Raw genomic sequence first — 22,434 nt, forward strand, 5'->3', positions numbered from 1 at the left:
CGGAGCCTGTGCCCTGCAACGGGAGAGGCCACAACAGTGAGAGGCCCGCATACCGCAAAAAGGAAAAAAACAAATTGTGTTTGACGGTAACTCTTAACTAAATTTGCTACAAAATTTGCTACTCATAAAAATATACCAAAATCCCCCAATGATGAAACGAAGTGTCCTATAAGAAAAAAATTTATTTTTCCCTGCTAACTTTGATAAACTTTAAAGGTGAAGAAATTGCTGTATACAGGACCTTGGCTTTAAACTTAAGAAATTTGGCTAAAACATTTTAGTTTTAAAAAGTGAAAGCTAATTCTAGAATTTTTCTCCTTTAAATTTTAAAAAAGGAAAGGGAAATTGCTGCAGATACAGGCGTGTTGCTGGATAGAACATTGCATATCAGTTAATACACATCAATAGAATAGAAAGGATACAAAAGAAATTGGTAATAGTAGTCTGTGGAGAAGACCTACTTGACCTGTTCAAAGTGACTAATTTTAAAATAAATAAGTTGATCTTAAACATGAAGTATTTCTTCTCCATTGGGACTGCTTGGGGTTAGATTATGGGGAAAAAAACTAATTGTCTCATTGTCTGTTATAGGAGAAGACTGATATAGAAGGGACCTTATTTGTATATCGAAGGTAAGCTTTTTAAAAAAATTTTTTTTTTAATTTTTTTTTTTTTTAATTTGATGGTGAACGGTGTCATATGGAGTGATTCAACCCTATTGTATATTTTTCTTTGGAACCTTCCTGCTTGACCCATCAAGTATTCATCCATCCCTTGCTGTGAGATCCTTACCAAGTAATGTCCTTTCTTTGACACTTACTGTGATTCAGAATCAAACAGAACTAGAATTTATTTAGGAACCTAGCAAAATGGAAAGCATTTTCTAGTAATGAATTAGTCTAAAGCAGTTGCCTTTCTCCCTCCCCCCATGTTAATAAAAATAGAATACATTGAGAAAAATAGTTGAGAAAAAGAGAATAGATGGACTAGCTGTTGTGTGATTACTAAACAAAAAGTTATCTTCTAAGACTCTGGTTCTGTCCCCTTTCCAACTACCCCCAAAAGTTTTGGATTGTGTCAGTGTCTGTAGTAATATGTATTTTTAGTTTGAGAGTTCTTTAGAAAGCCTAGATTATTCAGAATTGCACATTTTTTATTTTTAACTTTTCTGAGAATTATCGTCTTTAAAACATGATTGATTTGTAAATGCAACTTGTGTTTTGTTCAGCAACTTTCTTGGCCTAAAGGCAACTGACAGGGTATGTTAGTCATTGGAGTTCCTTGTTTTCCTGGATCCCTCTTGCTCTGACTGAGGTTGGTTCCTTTCCTTGGTTTCTAAAGCTTAGGGAACTCAGCAGGAGTTATTACTGATACCTGGTTCTTTTCCTGTGTGTGTATATTGTGAGTTATCTTTTATGGATTGCCTTTCTCCATTTCTCCACTGATGGTTATTAACAAGAATTTGTCAAATATTTTTCTAAATTTTGCTGTACAACTTTGAGATCTTGTCTAAAAATACTCATCTTTTTCTTCCTTTAAATGTATATGCTTTTTTTTTTTTTTTTTTTTGGTGATATGCGGGCCTCTCACTGTTGTGGCCTCTCCCGTTGCGGAGCACAGGCTCCGGACGCGCAGGCTCAGTGCCATGGCTCACGGGCCCAGCCGCTCTGTGGCATGTGGGATCTTCCTGGACCAGGGCATGAACCTGTGTCCCCTGCATCGGCAGGCGGATTCTCAACCACTGCGCCACCAGGGCAGCCCCTAAATGTATATGCTTTGATGTTACTTTTTATTTTTTGACATTTTGTTTGCTGTTATTCATCTTTCTCCTTTAAAAAAAAAAAAAGCCTTTACCCTTCACCTACTTCATTACCAATATAAATATCTAGACACTCTTCAGCTGTTGTTAGAATGTTGGTACTTGGAAAGTGCTTTGCTGGCCTTATTGTTACAGTAGAGTACAGATCCACCGGTTATAGAAGATGAAATTTAGTTTAGTGAGCGACTTGATTTAATGAAATTTATGGAGGCTTACACAGTATTGATTCTAATAAAAGGAGACCAGAGAAACTCTATTTGGGAAATATGAGAACATTTTATATACTTTGGATAAATATATACCAGGATGTCAGAATGTCGATTTGCAGAGACCTTAGTATAAAAGAAGCCTGGATTTGGAATCAGAAAACCTAAAGGATTCAGCGAAACAAGTGTATACAGAGAAACAAGTGAGAAACCGTAAAGTGTTGTATACAAGTGAGAAATATCTAAAGGATCGTATGCTGAATCACCCTGATATGAGAACCAAGGGTGTTTCTTATTGTAGGATTCAAAGCATTTTCTTTGTAACTCAGGTTTTTCCATAGTTCTCACATTTGATGTAAGAAAAATCACTGTAATGGTGGGCAATAATAATAACCAATCCTGCAACATATTTAAAATAAATTATATTTTTATTGAGCGTATGTTTTTTAAACATATACTATATGTCTGTCTTGGGACATATCTAAAAAAATGACAACCCTATTTGCATGGAACTTACAGTTTAGTGGAGAAAGACAATAAATACAAAAAATAATAAGTGGTATGGAAAAAGAGAGAGGAGGATTAGAGGTATTGAGTTTGGGAGCATTAAAAAAGGTAGTTCTCTAGTAGGCCTCAGTGAGAACAGGACAGTTTACCAAAGGCTTGCAGGAAATGGGATAACTCTAGATTCTGGGCCAGTGGCCCAGGCAGAGGTCTTTAGGTGGAAACATACCTGTAGGAAGAATGGCAAGGAGCCCATTGTGGCTGGAGCAGGAGGAACAAGGGAAGAGGCATAGGAGATGAAGTCAAGGGGGCGCACATCACCTAAGGCCTTGGTGGCCTTAGATAGGACCTTGGTCTTTACTCTGAGGGACCGAGAAATCTTCTGAGAGGAGGAGGGGTATGATCTGCCTTAGATTTTTTTGTTTAAAATTTGAAGTGCTAATAATATTATATAATGCAATATTGTATTCATACTTTAAAATGGAAATAAAGAGGTAGATAACATTTCTGCAAATTGAACAATGACTACAGATTTTTTTTTTCTTCTATTAAATCTAAGGTCAGCTTCACCTTACCATGGTTTTACCATTGTGAATCGACTGAATATGCACAATCTAGTTGAACCAGTGAATAAAGACTTGGAATTTCAGCTCCATGAACCATTTCTTCTATATAGAAATGCAAGCTGTGAGTATCTATCTGTTAATTACAGTGCATATGTTTGCAGTTAAAATTGAGTGACTTTAGTTTCTGTCAGCACATTATTCTTGGAAATTAAAGGTACAATAAAAAATATGGTCTATACTCTTGTGGTTATAAATGAGTCTCTTAGTAAGATCAAAGCTTTTAAATTGGGCTTCTAAAATTGAAACACTCTTTTGTATACAGTAACTTATTGCATTATTTTAGTTAACTATACTATTCCATATAATAGCATTACATTATATTCCTATTGTTTGTTCTCTGAAAATAAGTTTCACCCTTTGTTTTTGTTGTAACATGTATTATTGGCTGCCCATGCCCCTGAGCAACAGAACTTAGTTTAAGAGACACAGGACAGATACTGATATTTCTGTCCACAAAGAAAGTACTATCTTTGCCCTGATTGTGGTATTTTTCAATCTGTTTATTTAGTTGATTATCTGTTGGGTACAAGTGCTGGGCCAAGAGCTATTGTACTTTAATGTTAATAATATAATAACCTATGGGGTAGGCAGGCAGTTAAATCAGCTGAGACTCTGAGGTGAGTGGCGGCTATTCAGTTGAAGAGTGAGGATGGTAACCCTTTTTTCTGCTTCCTAGTCCAGGGTCCTTTCAGGCATTTTATAGACTCTAAAAATGGTTGGATGTGGTCAGCACACCCAACCAAGAGTGGCCCTTTCAAGAAGGGAAGCACTAAAAAGTATACCTGGTTCCCGTACTTCAGCATGGGTATTGAAGGTATGAGTGTTTGAGGACAGAAGACAGGCGATTTGTTTGGCATTGATGGTAGGGATATCAAAACCTTACGGTGGTAAGGTGATTGTGCTGTAACCATCATCTAAGGAGATTGCTGGAGATAACTTTGCTCCTTAAGTAAAAGTTTGAATTTCACTTGACTGGGAGGTAACTGGTATTAGGGGAATGTCTTCAGTATAAAATGTAAAAAACTACTAGAAATTATGCATCTTTTCATTCCCTGAATGAGAAGTGACAAGGTCTGTGTTGAAGCTAGAAACCCCAAATTCTCTGTAGCTCACTTTTAAGCGAAATAAAATTTGTCTCTTGACTTTTCAGTAAACTATTTGTCCAGATAATTACCTCTCTTAGATGGTTTAAATGGATTTATTTAAACTAATGTTACAGTAGAATTACTTCAAATAGCTGTTTTCTTTATGTTGACCATTCTGTTAAAAGGGAAATTCTGCAAAGTAACACAGATCCAATTATTTTTAAGGAAAATTGGTTTAATTCTGCTTTTTATTACCTGAAAATTTAATCTAGCTATTATTGCCTCTAAGAAAAGTTTGATTAGTAGTCAGTAGGGGAAATGATCAGAGGCCCATGGACTTGATTACCATTTAGCATAAGCCTGAAGTGAATCTCATTATTCTTTAACAAGTAAAGTTTCCTGTGAAGTTGAAAGTGCAAGATAACACAAATATAAGTGAACCATGATTAACCAAAAATTTTTTTAAATTAATTTTTATTGGAGTATAGTTGATTTACAATGTTGTGTTGATAAAACAAAATTTAACTAATCAGAGCCTAAAATATCTGGAAATATTTCTATAGTCCATGTGTGGAAGAAATGAAAGCAAATTGTAAAAATAACAAGCTAATGTTAGGTTTCATTTTGTGAAAATCTAGTAAATTTCTCATGTGTTACTTGGGATCAATACTATAACCACACTATAGTGTCATAGATTGATTTGCTGTAATGATAAGACCATAAATCGTCAGGAGTGTTTTTTATATTAATTAGAATATTCTTGAGGGAGAACGTGGACTACTGCTTTTTATTTTAGAAAGATTTTCAACAAGAGGTTGAAACAAAGGTTTCCTTAGTTAAACAGAAGACTCACTTAACCAGGTCATTCCCTTCCTCGGTTAATTGAGGCACTGAATCATCTCAAGGGCCTTACAGTTTCTGATATTGCTAATTAGAAATTCAAGAGCGCATCAGTTTGCTTTCAGACCAGAGCAAATCCTGAAAAGGTCAAGCACAATACTGTGGATATATTAGAAACAGTCCAGAAGAGGAGCTTGGGGAAAGCATTTAAAGGAATAGCTGTATCGGGGAGAAGTGACAAAGGCAGCATAAAGTGATTCTGGGAGTGTTAAGGCCTCTCTTGAGTATATGTTTTGTCTACCTAGTCTTAAAAGTAAAAAGTAGTCTTGTCAGGTCAGCAGGCTATTGAGTTGTTTAGGGATTGTTCTTTAAATAAAAAGTTAATTAGTGTCTGATTGTGTATACAGGTAATTGTACATGATTCTGTAGCTGCTCTTCTGTTGTTTTCTTTTGGAAAATACCAGCAACACACCTGACCCATTTTACTCAAGTTACACCCTCAGATCTAGCCTCTTCCAGTGAAATCAATTTTTAGAGTTGAGAGAATATTGAGGTATAACTTTTTCCAGTTCTAAATTGTTTGTTTTGCTTTATATTATTTTTTTTAGTGGTTTTTCTTGTTTGTTTCTTTTGGCCGTGCTGTGTGGCTTGTGGGATCTTAGTTCCCCGACCAGGGATTGAATCCCGGCCCACAGCAGTGAAAGTGCAGAGTCCTAACCACTGGACCACCAGGGAATTCCCTAGGTTTTCTTTATACACTCCCCACCCACCCCAGCCCCACCACCCCAAGAGAAAGGTAAAATCTTACAGAGGAAATGCTTATGCCCTCCAGAAGCTTAGCTTTGGTGATTCTCTTGAACCTTTTGGAAGCAGTATGTTGTTGTATACTGTGCAAGGACTTTGGGCAGCCACAAGACCCCAATGAGGGTTGTGGAGACTGCAGATTCTGTAGTTATTAAGCAAAAATGATGTTCCCAGCACCTTATTTCTGATTCCCGACTTACAGATGAGGAAACAAGAGTCCCAGAGAAGTAAGAAATTTGCTCGAGTCACAAAGGTTATAAGTGACAGGCAGAAGTCAAATCTAGGTCTGTTGAGCTTCAAAACCAATGTTCTTTCTACTCTGCTACAACAATAAAATTACTTCATCAATCCACATTCTAGAGCAGTGCTATCCAACAGAACTCTGTGATGATGGAAAGGTTCTATATGGGTAGAGTCTCATACAGCAATCGCCAGCCAGCCACAGGTGACTGTTGAGCACTTGAAGTGTGGCTGGTGTGGCCAAGAAAAAATTTTTTTATGTTTATTTAATTTAATCAATCTGCATTTAAATAGCCATACGAGACCAGTGGCTATCATATTGGACAACAGAGGTCTAAAGCATGGATCCATGCAGAAACACACCCTTTTGTTGTACCATACCTGAACTGAACAAGCACTTGGGAAGCTTTAGATTAGATTTTTATGCCTCTCATTCAGTAATTCCTTTTTAAAATTTACAAATGATTTCTAGATACAAAGGCTGCAGAAGCTATCCCTAAGGGTGGCTTTGCCATGGTAACACTCTTCTGCGTGGAATTTAGTTTGCAGACAAGAATTCTATTCTAGGCTTTGCCATTTTACCAACTGTAACCTTGGATAAATCACTTAAACCACTGATCTGACCTGCTTATCTTAAGAGAGCATCATATATGTAAAGGTTTTTTGTCAGGCACTTACAAATATAAAATATTATAGACTTTGTCTTCATCTTGGACTTAAGCCAAATGATCTTATTAGTGGAAGAATCATAAAGACTTTAATATTATCCAGGCTCTCTTATAACCTAGGCCCATAGTGTGCTTCTTTCCATCCCTTCTGATTAGCACCATGACAAGCTGGGAACTCTGTTTACCTTTACAAATATTACATTCAAATGTTGTAAGGGCAATTACTAGACAGCCTGAGGTATGATAAGTTGAAAATATATAAATATATGTTAAAGATGAGAAATCTTAGAGGCTACAAATTTTTTAAAACTCTGATCAGTGGGTCATAGTGTGCTGGAACACACAGCCCCCTCCTGGCTAAAATTTTGTAGGATAATGTAATGCTGTTTTAATCTGTGGACACATCTCCCTTAAAAACATTTATGATAGTTTTCATTTTATCTGTGATTAGTTGAAAAATCATAATTCTTTTGCTGTGTAAACATATGCATTACTACCAATCTGCTGATCTTCTGTTTTCATTTGGGAACAGAATCCATTTTACTAACTGGATTATAAAACCATTCTTTGCGAACTCTGAATTTCGAGAAGTTATGGCATAGGCACATCAAAGAAAAACTCCTGTCCAGCAATATGATGTCAGAAAATCTTCCTCCTATAAACACTTAGAAATGCTATATAAAATATTAAATGCATAGTATAGCCTGAAAGGGAATGGGGGCATTTTAATGGGTCAGCATCAAAGTGAAAACTGAAAGCCAAAGTGGGAAGTTTGTGTGCTGACACCAGCTGCCAGCTGGTTTTAGGGTTCTTGGGGATAGGGAATGCTCCTTAACATAAGGACCCCATTATAATTACATGGGATCAGGAGACAAGACCTTGACCCCTCACAAGGTGGCTCATTGGAGCTGAGACGTACATACCAACGTTCACCCAGGTGCCCTAATGAGTTATATATTAATAAATTAGAAGGCTATCAGGGATATCCCCACGAACCTAGGGAGATGACGGGCAAGCTAATCTACCTCAATCTAGGCTATGAGTTAGAGGGAAAATGTCTCCCCTGAAAATTGGAACCATGACCTCTCTCATACAGATTTGAGATTCAAGTTATATCATTCATTTGGTATAATTTCCTACCCAGGCCAAAAAATTAACATAAAATTGATCGTCAACTGTTGAGTACTCTAGAACACCTGGCAAAAGCAAATACAAAACTTTTCTGGAGAGAAATATTCTTAATCCAGATTGCCCAGGCATCTTACTGACAAGCCTCATAGTCCAAAATTACTATATATACAAAGAAATAATTCAGTCAGTAAAAGTACGATAAAACAAACAGCCAACCCTTCTCAGAAACTTTGGGTGATGAAATGATCAGATAGAGACTTTAATGGATATGAATATCTGATGTAGATTATAAAATAAAATGATAGGTAGATTTGAAAAATAACCAAGTAAAACTTCTAGAAATTAAAATTTTAGTTATTGAAATAAACTCTCTACCTGGACTCAACAGTTAATTTATAACAGCTGAAAAGAGAATTGGGGAACTGGAAGAGACATCTGAGAAAATTACCCAGGATGCATTCCACAAAGGGAAAAAATGGAAAATTTGACAGAGAGGATAGGATTGGAAAGTCTTAGAAAGTTTAACATGTGACAGAGAAGAATTTCAGAATGATAAAATATATAGAGAGGTAATATTTGAAGAGATTATGACTGAGAATTTTCCAGAATCCATGAAAGACAGAAGTCTCAGATTTAGTCAGTAAAATAAGGCCCCAGGTAAAATAAATAGAAATAAATACACACCTGGACAGATGGTAAAACATCAAAGGCAAAGACAGAAGCAACCAAGCTTGAGATTGATTATTTACAAAGAGCACCAGTTTGACAGCATATTTAACTGCAGCTACTGAATTTGAAAGTCAGAGGAATAATATATGCAGAGTACTGAGGAAAAAACAAACAACAATTCAGTAATTCAAGAGAGCAAAATAAAGACATTTTTCAACAAAAACAGAACTGTTGTCTCCCCAGACCCTTGTTGTATACACTTCCAAAGCAATACTGTCCAGTATGGTAGCCGCTAGTCACATTTGGCTATTGAACACTTGAAATGTGCCTAGTACAACTGAGTTTTTAATCGTAAATTAATTCTTAATTTAGTTTAATTAATTTAATTTTACCAGTGCAGTTCTAAAGGCTATAGTTCAGAAATAAGGAAATTGGGGCTTCCCTGGTGGCGCAGTGGTTGAGAGTCCGCCTGCCGATGCAGGGGACGCGGGTTCGCGCCCTGGTCTGGGAAGATCCCACATGCTGCGAAGCGGCGGGGCCTGTAAGCCATGGCCTCTGAGCCTGCGCGTCCGGAGCCTGTGCTCCGCAACAGGAGAGGCCACAACAGTGAGAGGCCGCGTACCACAAAAAAAAAAAAAAAGAAAGAAAGAAAGAAATAAGGAAATTGAACACAGAAGTAATGAGATTTAAGCAACAACAATAATGAGCAAAGAAAAGAAGGTACATCAAAATAAGCATTGACTGTATAAAACAATAAAATGACTAGTTTGAGTAGAGGTATTAAAAAAGGTGAAGCAAAAATACTAGACAGCAATAATATAAGATAAAAGCTTTCCAAAGCTAAAGCATCCCAAGACTGAGGAGAGGGTAAATAAATTGATGAACAATAGACTTTTAAGTCAAGTGATTACCAAAAGATTCAGGGTAATCACTGCAGAACAAAAAATAGGATGTCTTGATTTTAAGCCAGTATAAATCAAGATAGGAAAAATGTAAATAGAAACTATGGGAAATAGCCCAGTTATATTAAAATGGCAGAAATAAACAAATCAGCATTTAGAACAAATGTTAAGTGAACTGTACTTGCCAGTTAAAAGAGATTCTGAGATTGGATAAAGATACAGAATTTGCCAAAAATGCTGTTTTTAAAAAAACTTAAAACTCAAAAACCAGGAAAGTTTGAAAGTAAAGGGATAGAGTGATATATATTAGGTAACTATTAACCAAACAAGGCTGATGTAACTATGTAAATCACATATGATAGATTCTAAGGTAAGAAACATCATCAGTAATAAACGTTACCACATAATGACAAAAGGAGTAAATAACCTGCAAGATAAAACAATTCCAAACTGGTATTACCTTGTATTAATATTTGTCAGAATTACATATCAAATGTTTAAAATCCATAATTATAATGGAAGAGTTAAAGAGGCCACCTCAGTAACTGACAGATAAGGCAGATAATTTAATAAGGTTATGGGATATTTAAACAACACAGGCTTGATCTAATGGACATATAAAGAACCCTGCTTCTAGCAGTTCAAGAATTTGCATTTTTTTCAAGTCTGTATAGAATTTTATAAAAAATACCATATGTAGGCTACCCAGCCACAGAAGTTATAGAGGAAAAAAGAAATCTTTAAGTTGAAGGAAAATACAGATGAGTAGAAATTAATTGCAGAAAGTCGGAATTGCAATAGAACAGTAGAGCAAATTAACAAAACAAACTCTCCCCTATAACTTGATTGATCCAACAACAGCAAAAAAAGAGTAAGGAGAGGCATAATAGGCAATACTAGTAATAATATATACTGTATATAGCAACTAAAGATAGAGAATAAAATAAGAAACCACTGCAAAGAACTTTTTAAAAATAAGAAACCACTATGAAGAACTTTCTGCCTGTAAGTTTAAAACTTGGATTATATGGACAATTTCCTGGGAAAAAACACAGTGTAACAAAACTTAGTCAGGAATAAATGGACTCAATAAAATAATTGGGTTAGTAGTTTAAAATCTCTTCCATCACATCTTAAAAAATGCTGAGAAGAATGTTCTGTCCAGTTCAGTAAATGGTACTAGAGTAGTTCTCTATATAGCAACCGGCCCCTGAAAAAGCAGTCATAGGATCTGTACATTTCTGATCTTATCACAGGACACTTATCTGCACAGTGAGGAAATTGTGCTTCTATTATCCACTCTTCCTTCAAGCATTTGGTGAGCACCTGCTGCAAGCAACATACCTCACTAAGTATGTTTCTCTTAGAAGGTTCTTTTCCGCAAGATCAATGTCAGGGGTGCTTTGATTTCCACTTCTGTGGGTATCTCTCAGGGTGAACGTGGTAACCTGGAATTTGTTATTTTTATGTATGCATGTGTGTGTGTGACTTAATTATGACATGCCCCAAGGCCATTTTGTAAGGTAGGTTCTGAGCAGTTTTTTTAAATCCAAAATTTGGTATGTGAATCAACAAAAAAGTGAAAGCAAGCAAAACTGGTTTTTCTTTGTTACAGCTAGACAGTTTACAGGATAACCTGGTTAATTGAAAATATTAAGATAAAGGTTTGTGGTACCACTAAGCTCTGTAAAATCGATTCTAGCATTTAATGATTTTCTTTTGCAAAAACTATTTTATTTTGTCCTTTACTTTGTTTTTAAACAAACAAGGTGATGATTTAATTCAGATGCACATCTTAATTCATTAATGTTTTTTAAATATCTTTTGCTAAGCATTTTACCACATGGTATATCATTTTGATTAACAGTATTGTGTACTTTTAAAGAATTTTATGTATGTTTCTAGTTCTGAGATTCTGTTTTATTTTCTTAGAAAATTATAAGCAGAAGTCTTTAAATTAAATTGTGTTAGAACTTTTAGTGTCAGAACTCTGCCTTTCTGATAAAGGTCAAGATTCTTAAAGAAATATGCTACTGTATTCCAGTGCTGTGCATATTTATTCCTGAAACAACCCTGTTAATTAGTGGTAAAAATTAATGATTTAAGATCTGTGATTTGAGACTTACCAGTTGCCAATTTGAATGATTAAGCGCGTTACAGTGAAAATGTGATCCACCAGAGAGACTGTGAGGGTATTTACGTGTTGTTTTTCCTGGTCATTTTTAACAGCAATACTGATTCATGAATTAGAAGGAGTATACAGTCTAGATTTTCTCTTCTCACACCTAACTTTATTCTGTCCTTAGACAAGTTTGTGGTGGCGGTTTTAGCCAAAAGAGAAGTGATTACCTTACTTTGTGTGCATTAGACTTGACATCTTTTTACTGAATGATTATCATTTTAACAAGGACAACTCCATGTTTCCTCCACCCAATACCTTAAGGCATGGATCTCCCACTGAATGCCACTTTTCATTTTAAAATGTTTTCTATAATCCAGAAATACTTTTGAAAAAAATCAACAAAGCTTCACTCTGTAACCAGCTTAACAACAACAACAGATCACCATAACAAGACAATTGAATATAAAAATATTATTGCTATTTAATATTTTTAAGAACTTACCTCCAAAAACCTGTGCGAAGTACCCCTTCGTTTCCGCTTCACTTGTAACTTTTCCTTTATATCGGGCATCAGTCTCTTGATATAGAGCATTTTTAATTAAAATTAGATCACTAGAAAAAGCAGGGAGATTCATTTCCATAGCGTTGAAAATGTAGCTGCCAAATGGAAAGTTTTAGTAGGAGAAATACTGTAGTGTGTGTCTGTGTGTGTGTTTCTTGGTCTCTGCTTGTCCTTTCTCAGTTCAAGGGCCAGACTCGGAACAGTAGAGATGCTAGGTGGCTGCTGGCATTTGGCGCAAATCTTCAGACTTAAAGCACAGTGCAGGAAATTTCCTTGCAAGAGAAGTTTACAATTTGTCAACTCAGAAAATGTGAGTTCTGCCTCGAGACTGAAAGAGGAATTTATAAACAGTTTTTAAAATTACACAGTTCATTCTTTGTGATCTTTGAATCCAGCACACTGCTTCTTAACTTAGCCTGAAGAAAGGCAGGCAGTCTTCCCCCATCAGCAGCAGCTGCTGTGGTTGGTATGATTCTGCAATCAGTGAAAGAAGAAGGATCTGTGGCGCTGCATTAGTCTGGCCTTCTGAACCAAGATAAAAAGCCTTGCTGTTGCCACCTTTGTAGATTGAAGAGGTAAAAACACCATGAAAACAGTGACTTAGACTCCAAGGCTGATCTGGTGACACTGTTAGGTCAGACATATCAAAAATCTTTAATGCTTCCTGTCATAGGCCGCCACTTAGTATTCTAGTAGAGCTCCATCAGGTACCTTCTTGTTAACTTCGTGAGTCTGGGAATGTGTCAGAATTTCCAAAGCAGATTCTTTTCATTATGCCTAATTAATTACTGGCTTCCTCCGCTGCCCAAGGTAGTGTTGTCAGGGGAAAAGCAATTTTTATCATTTTTTAAATTATAGTATTATCTTAATTGTAAAGATTTTAAAAGTTAACCATGTATGCTCCACTTATTTCTTTTAAGGAATTAATGTTTTCTCTTTCAAGAACTCAAAAAGGAAAGCAACAATTACTTATAGCTAAGTGGCAGAAACTTCTTACTATGTGTTGTATAGGTTTTCACCTTGTGTTAATATAGGGAAGCACACTGTGGAGGTGAAAAATTGAAACAGAGTAACCACTAGTCCAGGAAGATTTGAAGCCACTCTGGAGTGGGCAGAATAAACCTCAAGACAGCCCTCTATGACATTCAGTCCCCTGGAGGGTCCAGGCAGATCTGAGCTACTTGCAAAGTCACTGCTTCTAGGCATGCTCAACTTTTTCTTTTTGTTAGAGGAAGGCATAGGATAAGCATTTGCTAGCAACATTTTTAAAATTAGGGCATTTAGGCTTCCCTGGTGGCACAGCAGTTAAGAATCCACCAGCCACTGTAGGGCACACGGGTTCGAGCCCTGGTCCGGGAAGATCCCACATGCTGTGGAGCAACTAAGTCCGTGCGCCACAACTACTGAGCCTGCGCTCTAGAGCCCACGAGCCACAACTACTGAGCCCACGAGCCACAACTACTGAAGCCCGTGTGCCTAGAGCCTGGGCTCCGCAACAAGAGAAGCCACTGCAATGAGAAGACCGTGCACCACAACGAAGAGTAGCCCCTGCTTGCCGCAGCTAGAGAAAGCCTGCGTTCAGCAACAGAGACTCAATGCAGCCAAAAATAAATAAATTTAATAAATTTTTTTAAAAATTGGGGTATTTTACACACACACATCTGGAGTTCTACCTTTTCTTCTTATGATAAAATGGCATGTATGGCCACACAGCACCTGCATTCCTGCAAACACTAACAGTCAGCAGAGCGCTGGGTAGGGCCTGCTCACCGGAGCTTCGCTGATCCCATCACACTCTGAGGTCTCTTATACCCCCTTCGGCATTTGCCTTACAACCCTGGTTTGGATAATCTCTTAGTAAATTGGTAGAAAAACATGTAGGAGAGAAGTTAGAGAAAGGAGAGAAAAGAAATTCCCCCTTTTGTTAAACTACTGTCTGACCTGTTTCCCAAACCCCTAAGTGTAGACTTTTAGAAGCCCAGGAAACAGGAACTTGGCTGCATGGAAGCCAAGGGCCATGCTTCCCACCCTTTGTTGTCCCTTATGATACATAAAAATGATGATACAGATTTGTGTGGGACACTGGGGTGAATAGACCACTAGTGGGTGTTGGATGAATCCAACATTTTGGAACATCCATAATCACTTGCAGCTCAGGGGAAGCTCTGCCTTAGGGAGTGGCAAGTACTGTGTGGCAATAGTGGCGATAAATCGTGACAGCAGAGGTGAAACCCTAGTGTGATTCACTATTTTATTCAGGATTGGCCATCATTAAAGAATAAAAAGTTTATAAATAGGAATTATCAGTTGTGATATTTTGGGGTTTATTTTCCTAGTCCCCAAAAACATTCAGTGGTCATTTCATGTGTCTGAATCCTATACTGAAATTACAGTGTTAAAAGGGACTGTGGAAGCAGTATTGCTGGTAAATATTTTTGGACTTGATTTAATTTAGAGAGGGGAACCAAATTTAGAAACAAACCAAAGAGCTTGCAGAATAGCATTTTTAATTTCCTGGCCTAAGTCTTTTAATCAGTGTTTACTAAATGGACATTATAATTTAAATTTTAGAAAGTGAGCTCTTTCTCTGCCATGTTAGTGTTCAGTGGTGTTTTAATATGTGTGTTCTTTTGTCCAAAAAAGGTAAGCTGCTGACGTAACCCAGTTACACTTACCAGCCTTACTTACAGATTCACAGCATTTCCTCACCTGCCTGTTTGCCACCTACCACAGTCTCTGGTCATAATCCCAGGTCCACAGTCTTTGGCTCCATACCCCTTTTCGTGTGTGTGTGTGTGTGTGTGTGTGTGTTCGTGTTCTCACCCCCACCCCACCTCAGAGACTTTCTCTTCTCTCTCTTTCCCAACCTTTTGATACTGATAAGGAGCCACCAGGCTTATTCTTGTCTTAAAGGAAATGATCTGTCAAGGCATTTGCTTTTTCACTTGTCAGGGCAGGCTTATGTTTGTATCATCTACTCCATTCTTAACAGTACTTTTATAATCAGAAGGGTCTTCCTCATTCTAGGGTAAATATTTTTGGTTATGTTGAAAGTACATTTTCTTGTTTCTATTCCCTGGTCTAGGGGATCTTTGTGGGTGTCATCTTCATAAATTTTATAATAATTTTATAACTCAATGCCAAAAAGCTTTATCAAACCCCTTTTTCTGCTTGGCACTATACTGAGAAAATCTTCAGCCTCCTCAAATCCTTTTAGAAAGTAGATCAGATCTAAATAATAAATGAATAAAAAGACAACGTGCATGAGAGTGATTCCCAGCTCTGTTTTTGTGACAGTTCACAGAATCTCTAGAAGTCTCAAGGGATTTTATAAAGGCTCCAGATTAATTTGGGTTTCCTTGATCTTGTGTGTGCCATATGCCACTGCAGATGAGAAGCAAAATGAGGTATAACATCAAATCATAATTGGCTCCTGGATCTTCAAACAGGACTCTCTAGGGAAATGGACGTCTTGCCCTTCAGCTTTTTTAAATTGATCAATATTAAATAATCCAATAACTTTAATCTTTGTCGGTTGTATGTTTCATACTTTGAAAAGAAAAGGGCTGTCACTTGAAAAGCAATGGGAAAAAAGAAAAGAAAAGCAATGGAGAGCTTCCCTGGTGGCTTCCCTGGTGGTGGTTAAGAATCCGCCTGCCGATGCAGGGGACACGGGTTCGAGCCCTGGTCTGGGAAGATCCCACGTGCCGCAGAGCAACTAAGCCCATGCGTCACAACTCTGGAGCCTGCGCTCCAGAGCCCGCGAGCCTGGTCCGGGAAAATCCCACGTGCCGCGGAGCGTCACAACTCTGGAGCCTGCGCTCCAGAGCCCGCGAGCCACAACTACTGAGCCTGCGTGCCTAGAGCCCGTGCTCTGCAACAAGAGAAGCCACCGCAATGAAAAGACCGTGCACTGCAGCTAGAGAAAGCCCGCACACAGCAACAAAGACCCAATGCAGCTAAAAATAAATAAAATAAATAAATTTTTTTTAAGTTATAAAAAGAAAAGCAATGGAAACGTTTAATTTTGAATATACTTTTCTGCACTTTGCTATTTTTTATGGAAGTACAACATAAAGGTATTTAAATGTCCTGTCACACCCTCTAACTCTTCAGTAACAGCGTGACTTACTTGGGACAATGGTTAACAGCCATGATATGTGGTGGGTGTCTAATAACTAAATAATTTGCTTTCATATTGAGAAAAGCCACTTATAAAACAGGATGCCATTATTTACCATAGCAAAATTATACGGTATTGCCAAATCCCTAAATCCTCTGTGGTATAATTAATAAAGATGTTTCAGCAAGCAAATTGTTGGCAAAATGTGTTGGGCCTTAGAGTGTAAGTTCTCTTGAGGGAAGAATACTTAGCTTTGGTTTAGAGACAAGGTCTTCCATGGTTTTAGCTATCTGGTGAACTTGTCTGTCTTTCCTCACCAGTGACAGTGACAGGCTCAGTGGCAGCTCCCTGGGCCTCCTTGCCAGTTGCATGCACTGAGCATTTGATATGTTGGCAGACAGAGCTGATTCTTTGATGCGTGTCTGAACCTCTACAGGTCTGCTTTTGGCAGAATCGAGTGTGACTCTTATCCTTTACCCATTAAGCTATCGTTATGGCTTCCTTATCTTTATTTCTTCTGCAGCATGCCTTTGAAAGTGTTTGGCTCTTTTCTGGCCGTTTACTTGATAATGTACAAGTGTGGAAAGTGTGCATCTTATTTCTAAATTATAGTGTATTTCTTCAAAGGAAAGCGGGTGGGGCTTAAGTAAAGATTTGTCAAAGTAAGTTGACAGCTCGGGTGGACTTAACTTTGATTATTGATATGGAATTCTTTCTTAAGAGTTTGGTTTGCAAATCCCCTATGAAAACATACTTAAATGCCTCTGCTTAGCCCCCAGAAATATTGTGTGTTCCTCTCTAAGCCTGATGTATTGCATATCATCCTTTTTCCTCCTCACTCTAAGTTGTATGGGGTGTCTATTAGAGAAATATTGGTGTCTTTTGTATTTGGCCTCTTGTATTTTGTGTGTTCTTTAGCCAAGGTCAGATGAGGCATATTTAGAGAAAGGTAGTTGTGTGTGATTGCCATATATGAAGTCTTTTCAGAACCCCAGTCCAATTTACTCTATGTTGGAGCAATTCTTAGCTGCAAGGAACATAACTTAGAGCCAGCGGTAGATAATGCTTAGCAGTTATCTCCTCTGTAACAAGGTTGCTTCTGTGCTTCTTCCATTGGGATGTCAAAGTTAAGTTTAATCTGTCGACTTACATCATATAAAATATTCCAGAATTATCTGTTATTCAAGGATGTTAACTCTGTTTGAAGCATTGGTAGTGTTTTGAAGTTCTGTGAACAGAAGAGGGGTGATGAAAATGGATTCCAAACACAGGGAAATATTCACAGCAGGTTGACGGCTCAGAAAACGAAAGCAAGCCTGGGCTGCCTCGTGGTAGGACGCATGGCCAGATGTGGGGTCAGAGAAACCCCCTTGTGAACAGAGTAGGGAAAAAAAAATCCATGTTCATGATCTTCATTGATTAAAATGAAACCATTCACTTACTCTGTATATCAGTGTTTTATCTCACTCTACAATGGCAATAAAAAAGCCAATTAAACTTTTATTTCCATTGAAAAGAAACTGTTAAAGTTGTGATTGGCCATGAAGTCTTTTATAGAATATAATGACCTTAATTCAGGGTGAAACAAAAAATTCGCCATTAAAATAGCTTTCAGTGTACACTGAAAACTATGACATTAATCAAAGAAATTGAAGAAGACACATTGGACTTCCCTGGTGGCACAGTGGTTTAGAATCTGCCTGCCAATACAGGGGACACAGGTTCGAGCCCTGGTCCGGGAAGATCCCACGTGCCGCGGAGCAACTAAGCCTATGTGCCACAACTACTGAGCCTGCACTCTAGAGCCCACGAGCCACACTGCTGAGCCCATGTGCCACAACTACTGAAGCCTGCACGCCTAGAATCCATGCTCTGCAACAAGAGAAGCCACCGCAATGAGAAGCCTGCACACTGCAACAAAGAGTAGCCCCCACTCACCGCAACTAGAGAAAGCCCGCACGCAGCAACAAAGACCCAATGCAGCCAAATAAATAAATAAATAAATTTATTTTTGAAAAGAAATTGAAGACGACACAAATAAAGAGATATTCCTGGGACTTCCCTGGTGGCACAGTGGTTAATCGCCTGCCAACGCAGAGAACATGTGTTTGAGCCCTGGTCCGGGAAGATCCCATATGCTGTGGAGCAACCAAGCCCGTGCCCCACAACTACTGAGCCTGCGCTCTAGAGCCTGCACGCCACAACTACAGAAGCCCGCACGCCACAGCTACTGAAGCCCGCACGCCTGGAGCCCATGCGCCACAACAAGAGAAGCCACTGTAATAAGAAGCCCGTGCACCGCAACGAAGAGTAGCCCCCTGGTGGCCGCAACTAGAGAAAGCCTGCATACAGCAACAAAGACCCAATGCAGCCAAAAATAAATAAATAAATAAATAAATTTATAAAAAGAAAAAAAGATATCCCGTGCTCATGGATTGGAAGAATTAATAGCGTTAGAATGTCCATACTACCCAAAGCAATCTACAGATTCAGTGCAATCCCTATCAAAATTCCAATGACATTTTTCTCCGAAATAGAACAAACAATCCTAATATTTGTATGAAACCACAAAGACCCTGAAGAGCCAAAGCAATCGGTTTTTTTTTAATATTTTATTTATTTATTTATTTGGCTACATCGTGTCTTTAGTTGAGACATGTGAGATCTTTCCTTGCAGCACGCAGGCTGTTTGTTGCAGCACGCAGGGCTCTAGTTGTGATGTATAGGCTCTGGACCCCGCAGGCACAGTAGTTGCAGCACACAGGCTCTCTAGTTGTGGCACGCAGGCTCCAGAGCATGCAGGCTTAGTTGCCCCACGGTATGTGGGATCTTAGTTCCCTGCAGGGCTTGAACTCGTGTCCCCTGCATTGGAAGGTGGATTCTTAACCACTGGACCACCAGGGAAGTCCCGAGCCAAAGCAATTTTGAGAAAGAACAACAAAGCTGGAGGCATTACCCTCCCTGATTTCAAACTATATTATAAAGCTGTAGTAATGAAAACAATATGGTATTGGCATAAAAACACACATAGATCAGTGGAACAGAATAGCCCACAAATAAACCCAGGCATGTATGGCTGATTAACTTATGACAGAGAAGCCAAGAATACACAATGGGGAAAGAACAGTCTCTGATAAATGGTATTGGGAGAACTGAGCACACAGTGGAATAATATTCAGCCATAAAAAAAGAATGAAATCCTTCCATTTGGATGGCCTTTGAGGGCATTATGCTAAGTGAAATAAGTCAGACGGAGAAAATAATAGCGCATGATCCCACTTATATGTGGAATCAAACAAAAACGGAGATCATAGATATAGAGAATAGGTTGGTGGTTGCCTGAGGTGGGTAGGTAAAATGGGTGAGGGAAGTCAAAAGGTACAAATTTCCAGTTATAAAATAAATAAGTCATGAGAATGTAATGTACAGCATGGTGACTATGGTTAATAGTACTGTACTGCATATTTGAATGTAGCTAAGAGAGTGGATCTTAAAAGTTCTCATCACAAGAAAAAAAATTTTTTGTGACTGTGTATGGTGATGGATGTTAACTGGACTTGTGGTGATTATTTTGCAGTATACACAAATATCAAGTCATTGCATTGTACACCTGAAACTAATATAATATGTCATTTATACCTTAATTTTTTTAAAAAAAAAGCTTTTATTAACAGTGGCTTTCTAAATGAATGTGTATTGGTAATATCAATATATGTTAATGTGTATTGATGAAATTCAAATCGTAGTTATAAAAGGATTTTTAATTTATTTAAAGTTTCTTGTGCTGGCATTTATATTTTCTATATTCTGTCAGTCTTTTAGTGTATAATTTTTAACTTATTCAATTATTTATACTTTATTCTTTTATGTGTTGCTTTAGTCTTCAAGCATAATTGAAGCTCATTAACTTTTTTGTTTCTACAAAATATTTTACGCTATTTCAACTAATGAGGCATTGGGTGTATAGTGGCAGGATTATTGGCCTAGAAATGAGAAGACCTGAGTTCTAGTTATAAGGCTATTTTTCTCTGATTTATTAATGTCATGTAGTCTTTCCATGAGCTTCAGTTCTCCATCCGTAAGCATACATAATGAGGCTTCTGATCCAAACAAAATGGCATAGATTTGTCTTTCTTTGCTTCTACCCTATTAAGTACAACTATAAAAACCAGAAGTAACACAAAAGACAATCAGGAAAACTCTGAACAGTAGAAAGAGGAAGATGATCCGGTGCAGGACCCAGAACTCAAAGAACAACACAGCAGCATGTTGTCTTACAACCCTCCCACCCAACAGAAGAAGGGGACCCAGGCCTGGTGTTTCTTGACCTCCATTGTAGCAAAGGAGGGTGCCCCAGTTAGGCTTATTCCTCTTCCAGGTCAAATGGGAGTCCTGCCAACAATACCAGGTGAGCCCAGCAAAACTGGCAGGAAGGATTGGAAGCCCTACTGACAATAAGTAGCCACTGGGGTAGTATGTTCCCTCCTTTTCATGAAGGTGTGGTGGGAGCAGGGGAGGAGTCACATCACAACCAGCCTGGCCTGGGAAGCAGTGTTCATCTCTGAAGGTCAGAGGCTCCCCACTAAAGGCATACCAGATGGCCTAGCCATGGGAAACTTCTCTCACCCCTTCAAGCAACACTGCTTGGGAGTCTACTAAATTCCCACCTCAAGAAATTAGGAAAAGAAGAACAAAATAAAATAACTCAAAGCATACAGAAGTAAGGAAAGAACAAAGATGAGAACAGAAACATCAGTGACATTGAAAAGATGAAAATAGAGAAAAACCAATGAAACAAAAAGTTGGTTCTTTGAAAAAGTCAACAAAATTGATAAACCTTTAGTAATGACTAACAAAAGCAAAAACACGACACAGATTACCAATATCAGGAATGAAATAGTGGACGTTGTTACCCCAAAACTGGGTTTGCCTCTTGGTGGGTGTCGAGCTAAAAGACAAAACCAAGCCAAAGATCAGTAGAAGGAAGGATTTATTATTACTTGCAGCAATTAAGAACTACTGGGCTTTCCCAAAGCAGGGTTTCCCCGAACAGCAAAATTGGGGGAGTTTTAAGCTAAGGATACATGCATATTCATGAAGGGGCTTGAGTGGTGCACAGAGTCCAAGCTTCTAGTTGATTGAAGTCACGAGGGTCAGGAAAGGTCACCATCATCATTCCTTAGGTTTCAGTTGATCTGGTGGTTGAGCTTTTCAGGCTAGTCTTACCGAAACAGAACAGGGAGTCTAAGACTGATATGTTATCTTTGTTATTGTTACTTCTCTTGCCTGGTAATAGTTGTTTCTGCATTCTTTTGTTCCCTTAAGATCATTAGTTACTGGGACCTGTTCAGGGGCAAGCACAGTGGCCAGGCTTAGATCACAAAATGTCTTAGGCCAAAAATGTCTTCTCTTCTGTCAAGAAAGCTGTGCCTGGTTCTCTTTCTCCTGGGACCTCCTACCGTATCTGCTTACAATGTCACTACACATCCTCTGTAATAAGAGAATGCTATTAACAACTTTATACTCATAAACTTGACAGCTTAGAAGAAGTGGACCAATTCCTTGAAAACAACAAACTGCAAAACTCAACCGAGATAAAATAGATAACATGAGTAGTCCTATAGCCATGAAAGAAATTGAATCCATAATTTTAAAGCTCTCGAAAAAGAAATCTCCAGGCCCAGATGGTTTTACTGGAGAATTCAAAGAAGAATTAACACTAATTTTACACAGTTTGTTCCAGAAAACAGAAAAGGAAGGAACTCTTCTCAACTGATTGTGTAAGACCAGTATTTACTCTAATACCCAAACAAGACAAAGACAGTACAAAAAAAAAAGAAAACCACAAACCAGTATCTCTCATGAACTTAGATGAAAAACATCCTTAACCAAATATTAGCAAAGCCAACAATATATAGAAAAGAAATATAAATTATGCCCAAATGGGCCTTATTCCAAATCTGCAAAGCTGGTTCAATATTAAAAATCAGTGATCTAATCCACCATATCATAAGTGAAAGGCTGAATGTTTTCCCTCTAAAATTGAAAACAAGACAAGGATATCCATTGTCATCACTGCTGTTCAACATAGCACTAGAAGATCTAGCCACTGCAATAAGGCGAAAAAGAAAAA

At 38.0% G+C, this 22,434-nt stretch overlaps 1 protein-coding gene across 1 annotated transcript in view; it reads left to right on the top strand.

Moving 5' to 3' along the window:
- The window catches only part of LOC114484299 (mRNA-decapping enzyme 1A-like), a 31,257-nt gene that overhangs the window by 3,592 nt on the left and 5,231 nt on the right, over positions 1-22,434 (top strand). The window contains exons 2-3 of the mRNA XM_028479637.2: positions 592-632; positions 3,089-3,216. Of these exons, the coding sequence (XP_028335438.1) occupies positions 592-632; positions 3,089-3,216 (169 nt within the window). The remainder of the gene's footprint in view (positions 1-591; positions 633-3,088; positions 3,217-22,434) is intronic.

This window comes from Physeter macrocephalus, chromosome 18 (assembly GCF_002837175.3).
Source record: "Physeter macrocephalus isolate SW-GA chromosome 18, ASM283717v5, whole genome shotgun sequence".
NCBI classification, from domain to species: domain Eukaryota; kingdom Metazoa; phylum Chordata; class Mammalia; order Artiodactyla; family Physeteridae; genus Physeter; species Physeter macrocephalus.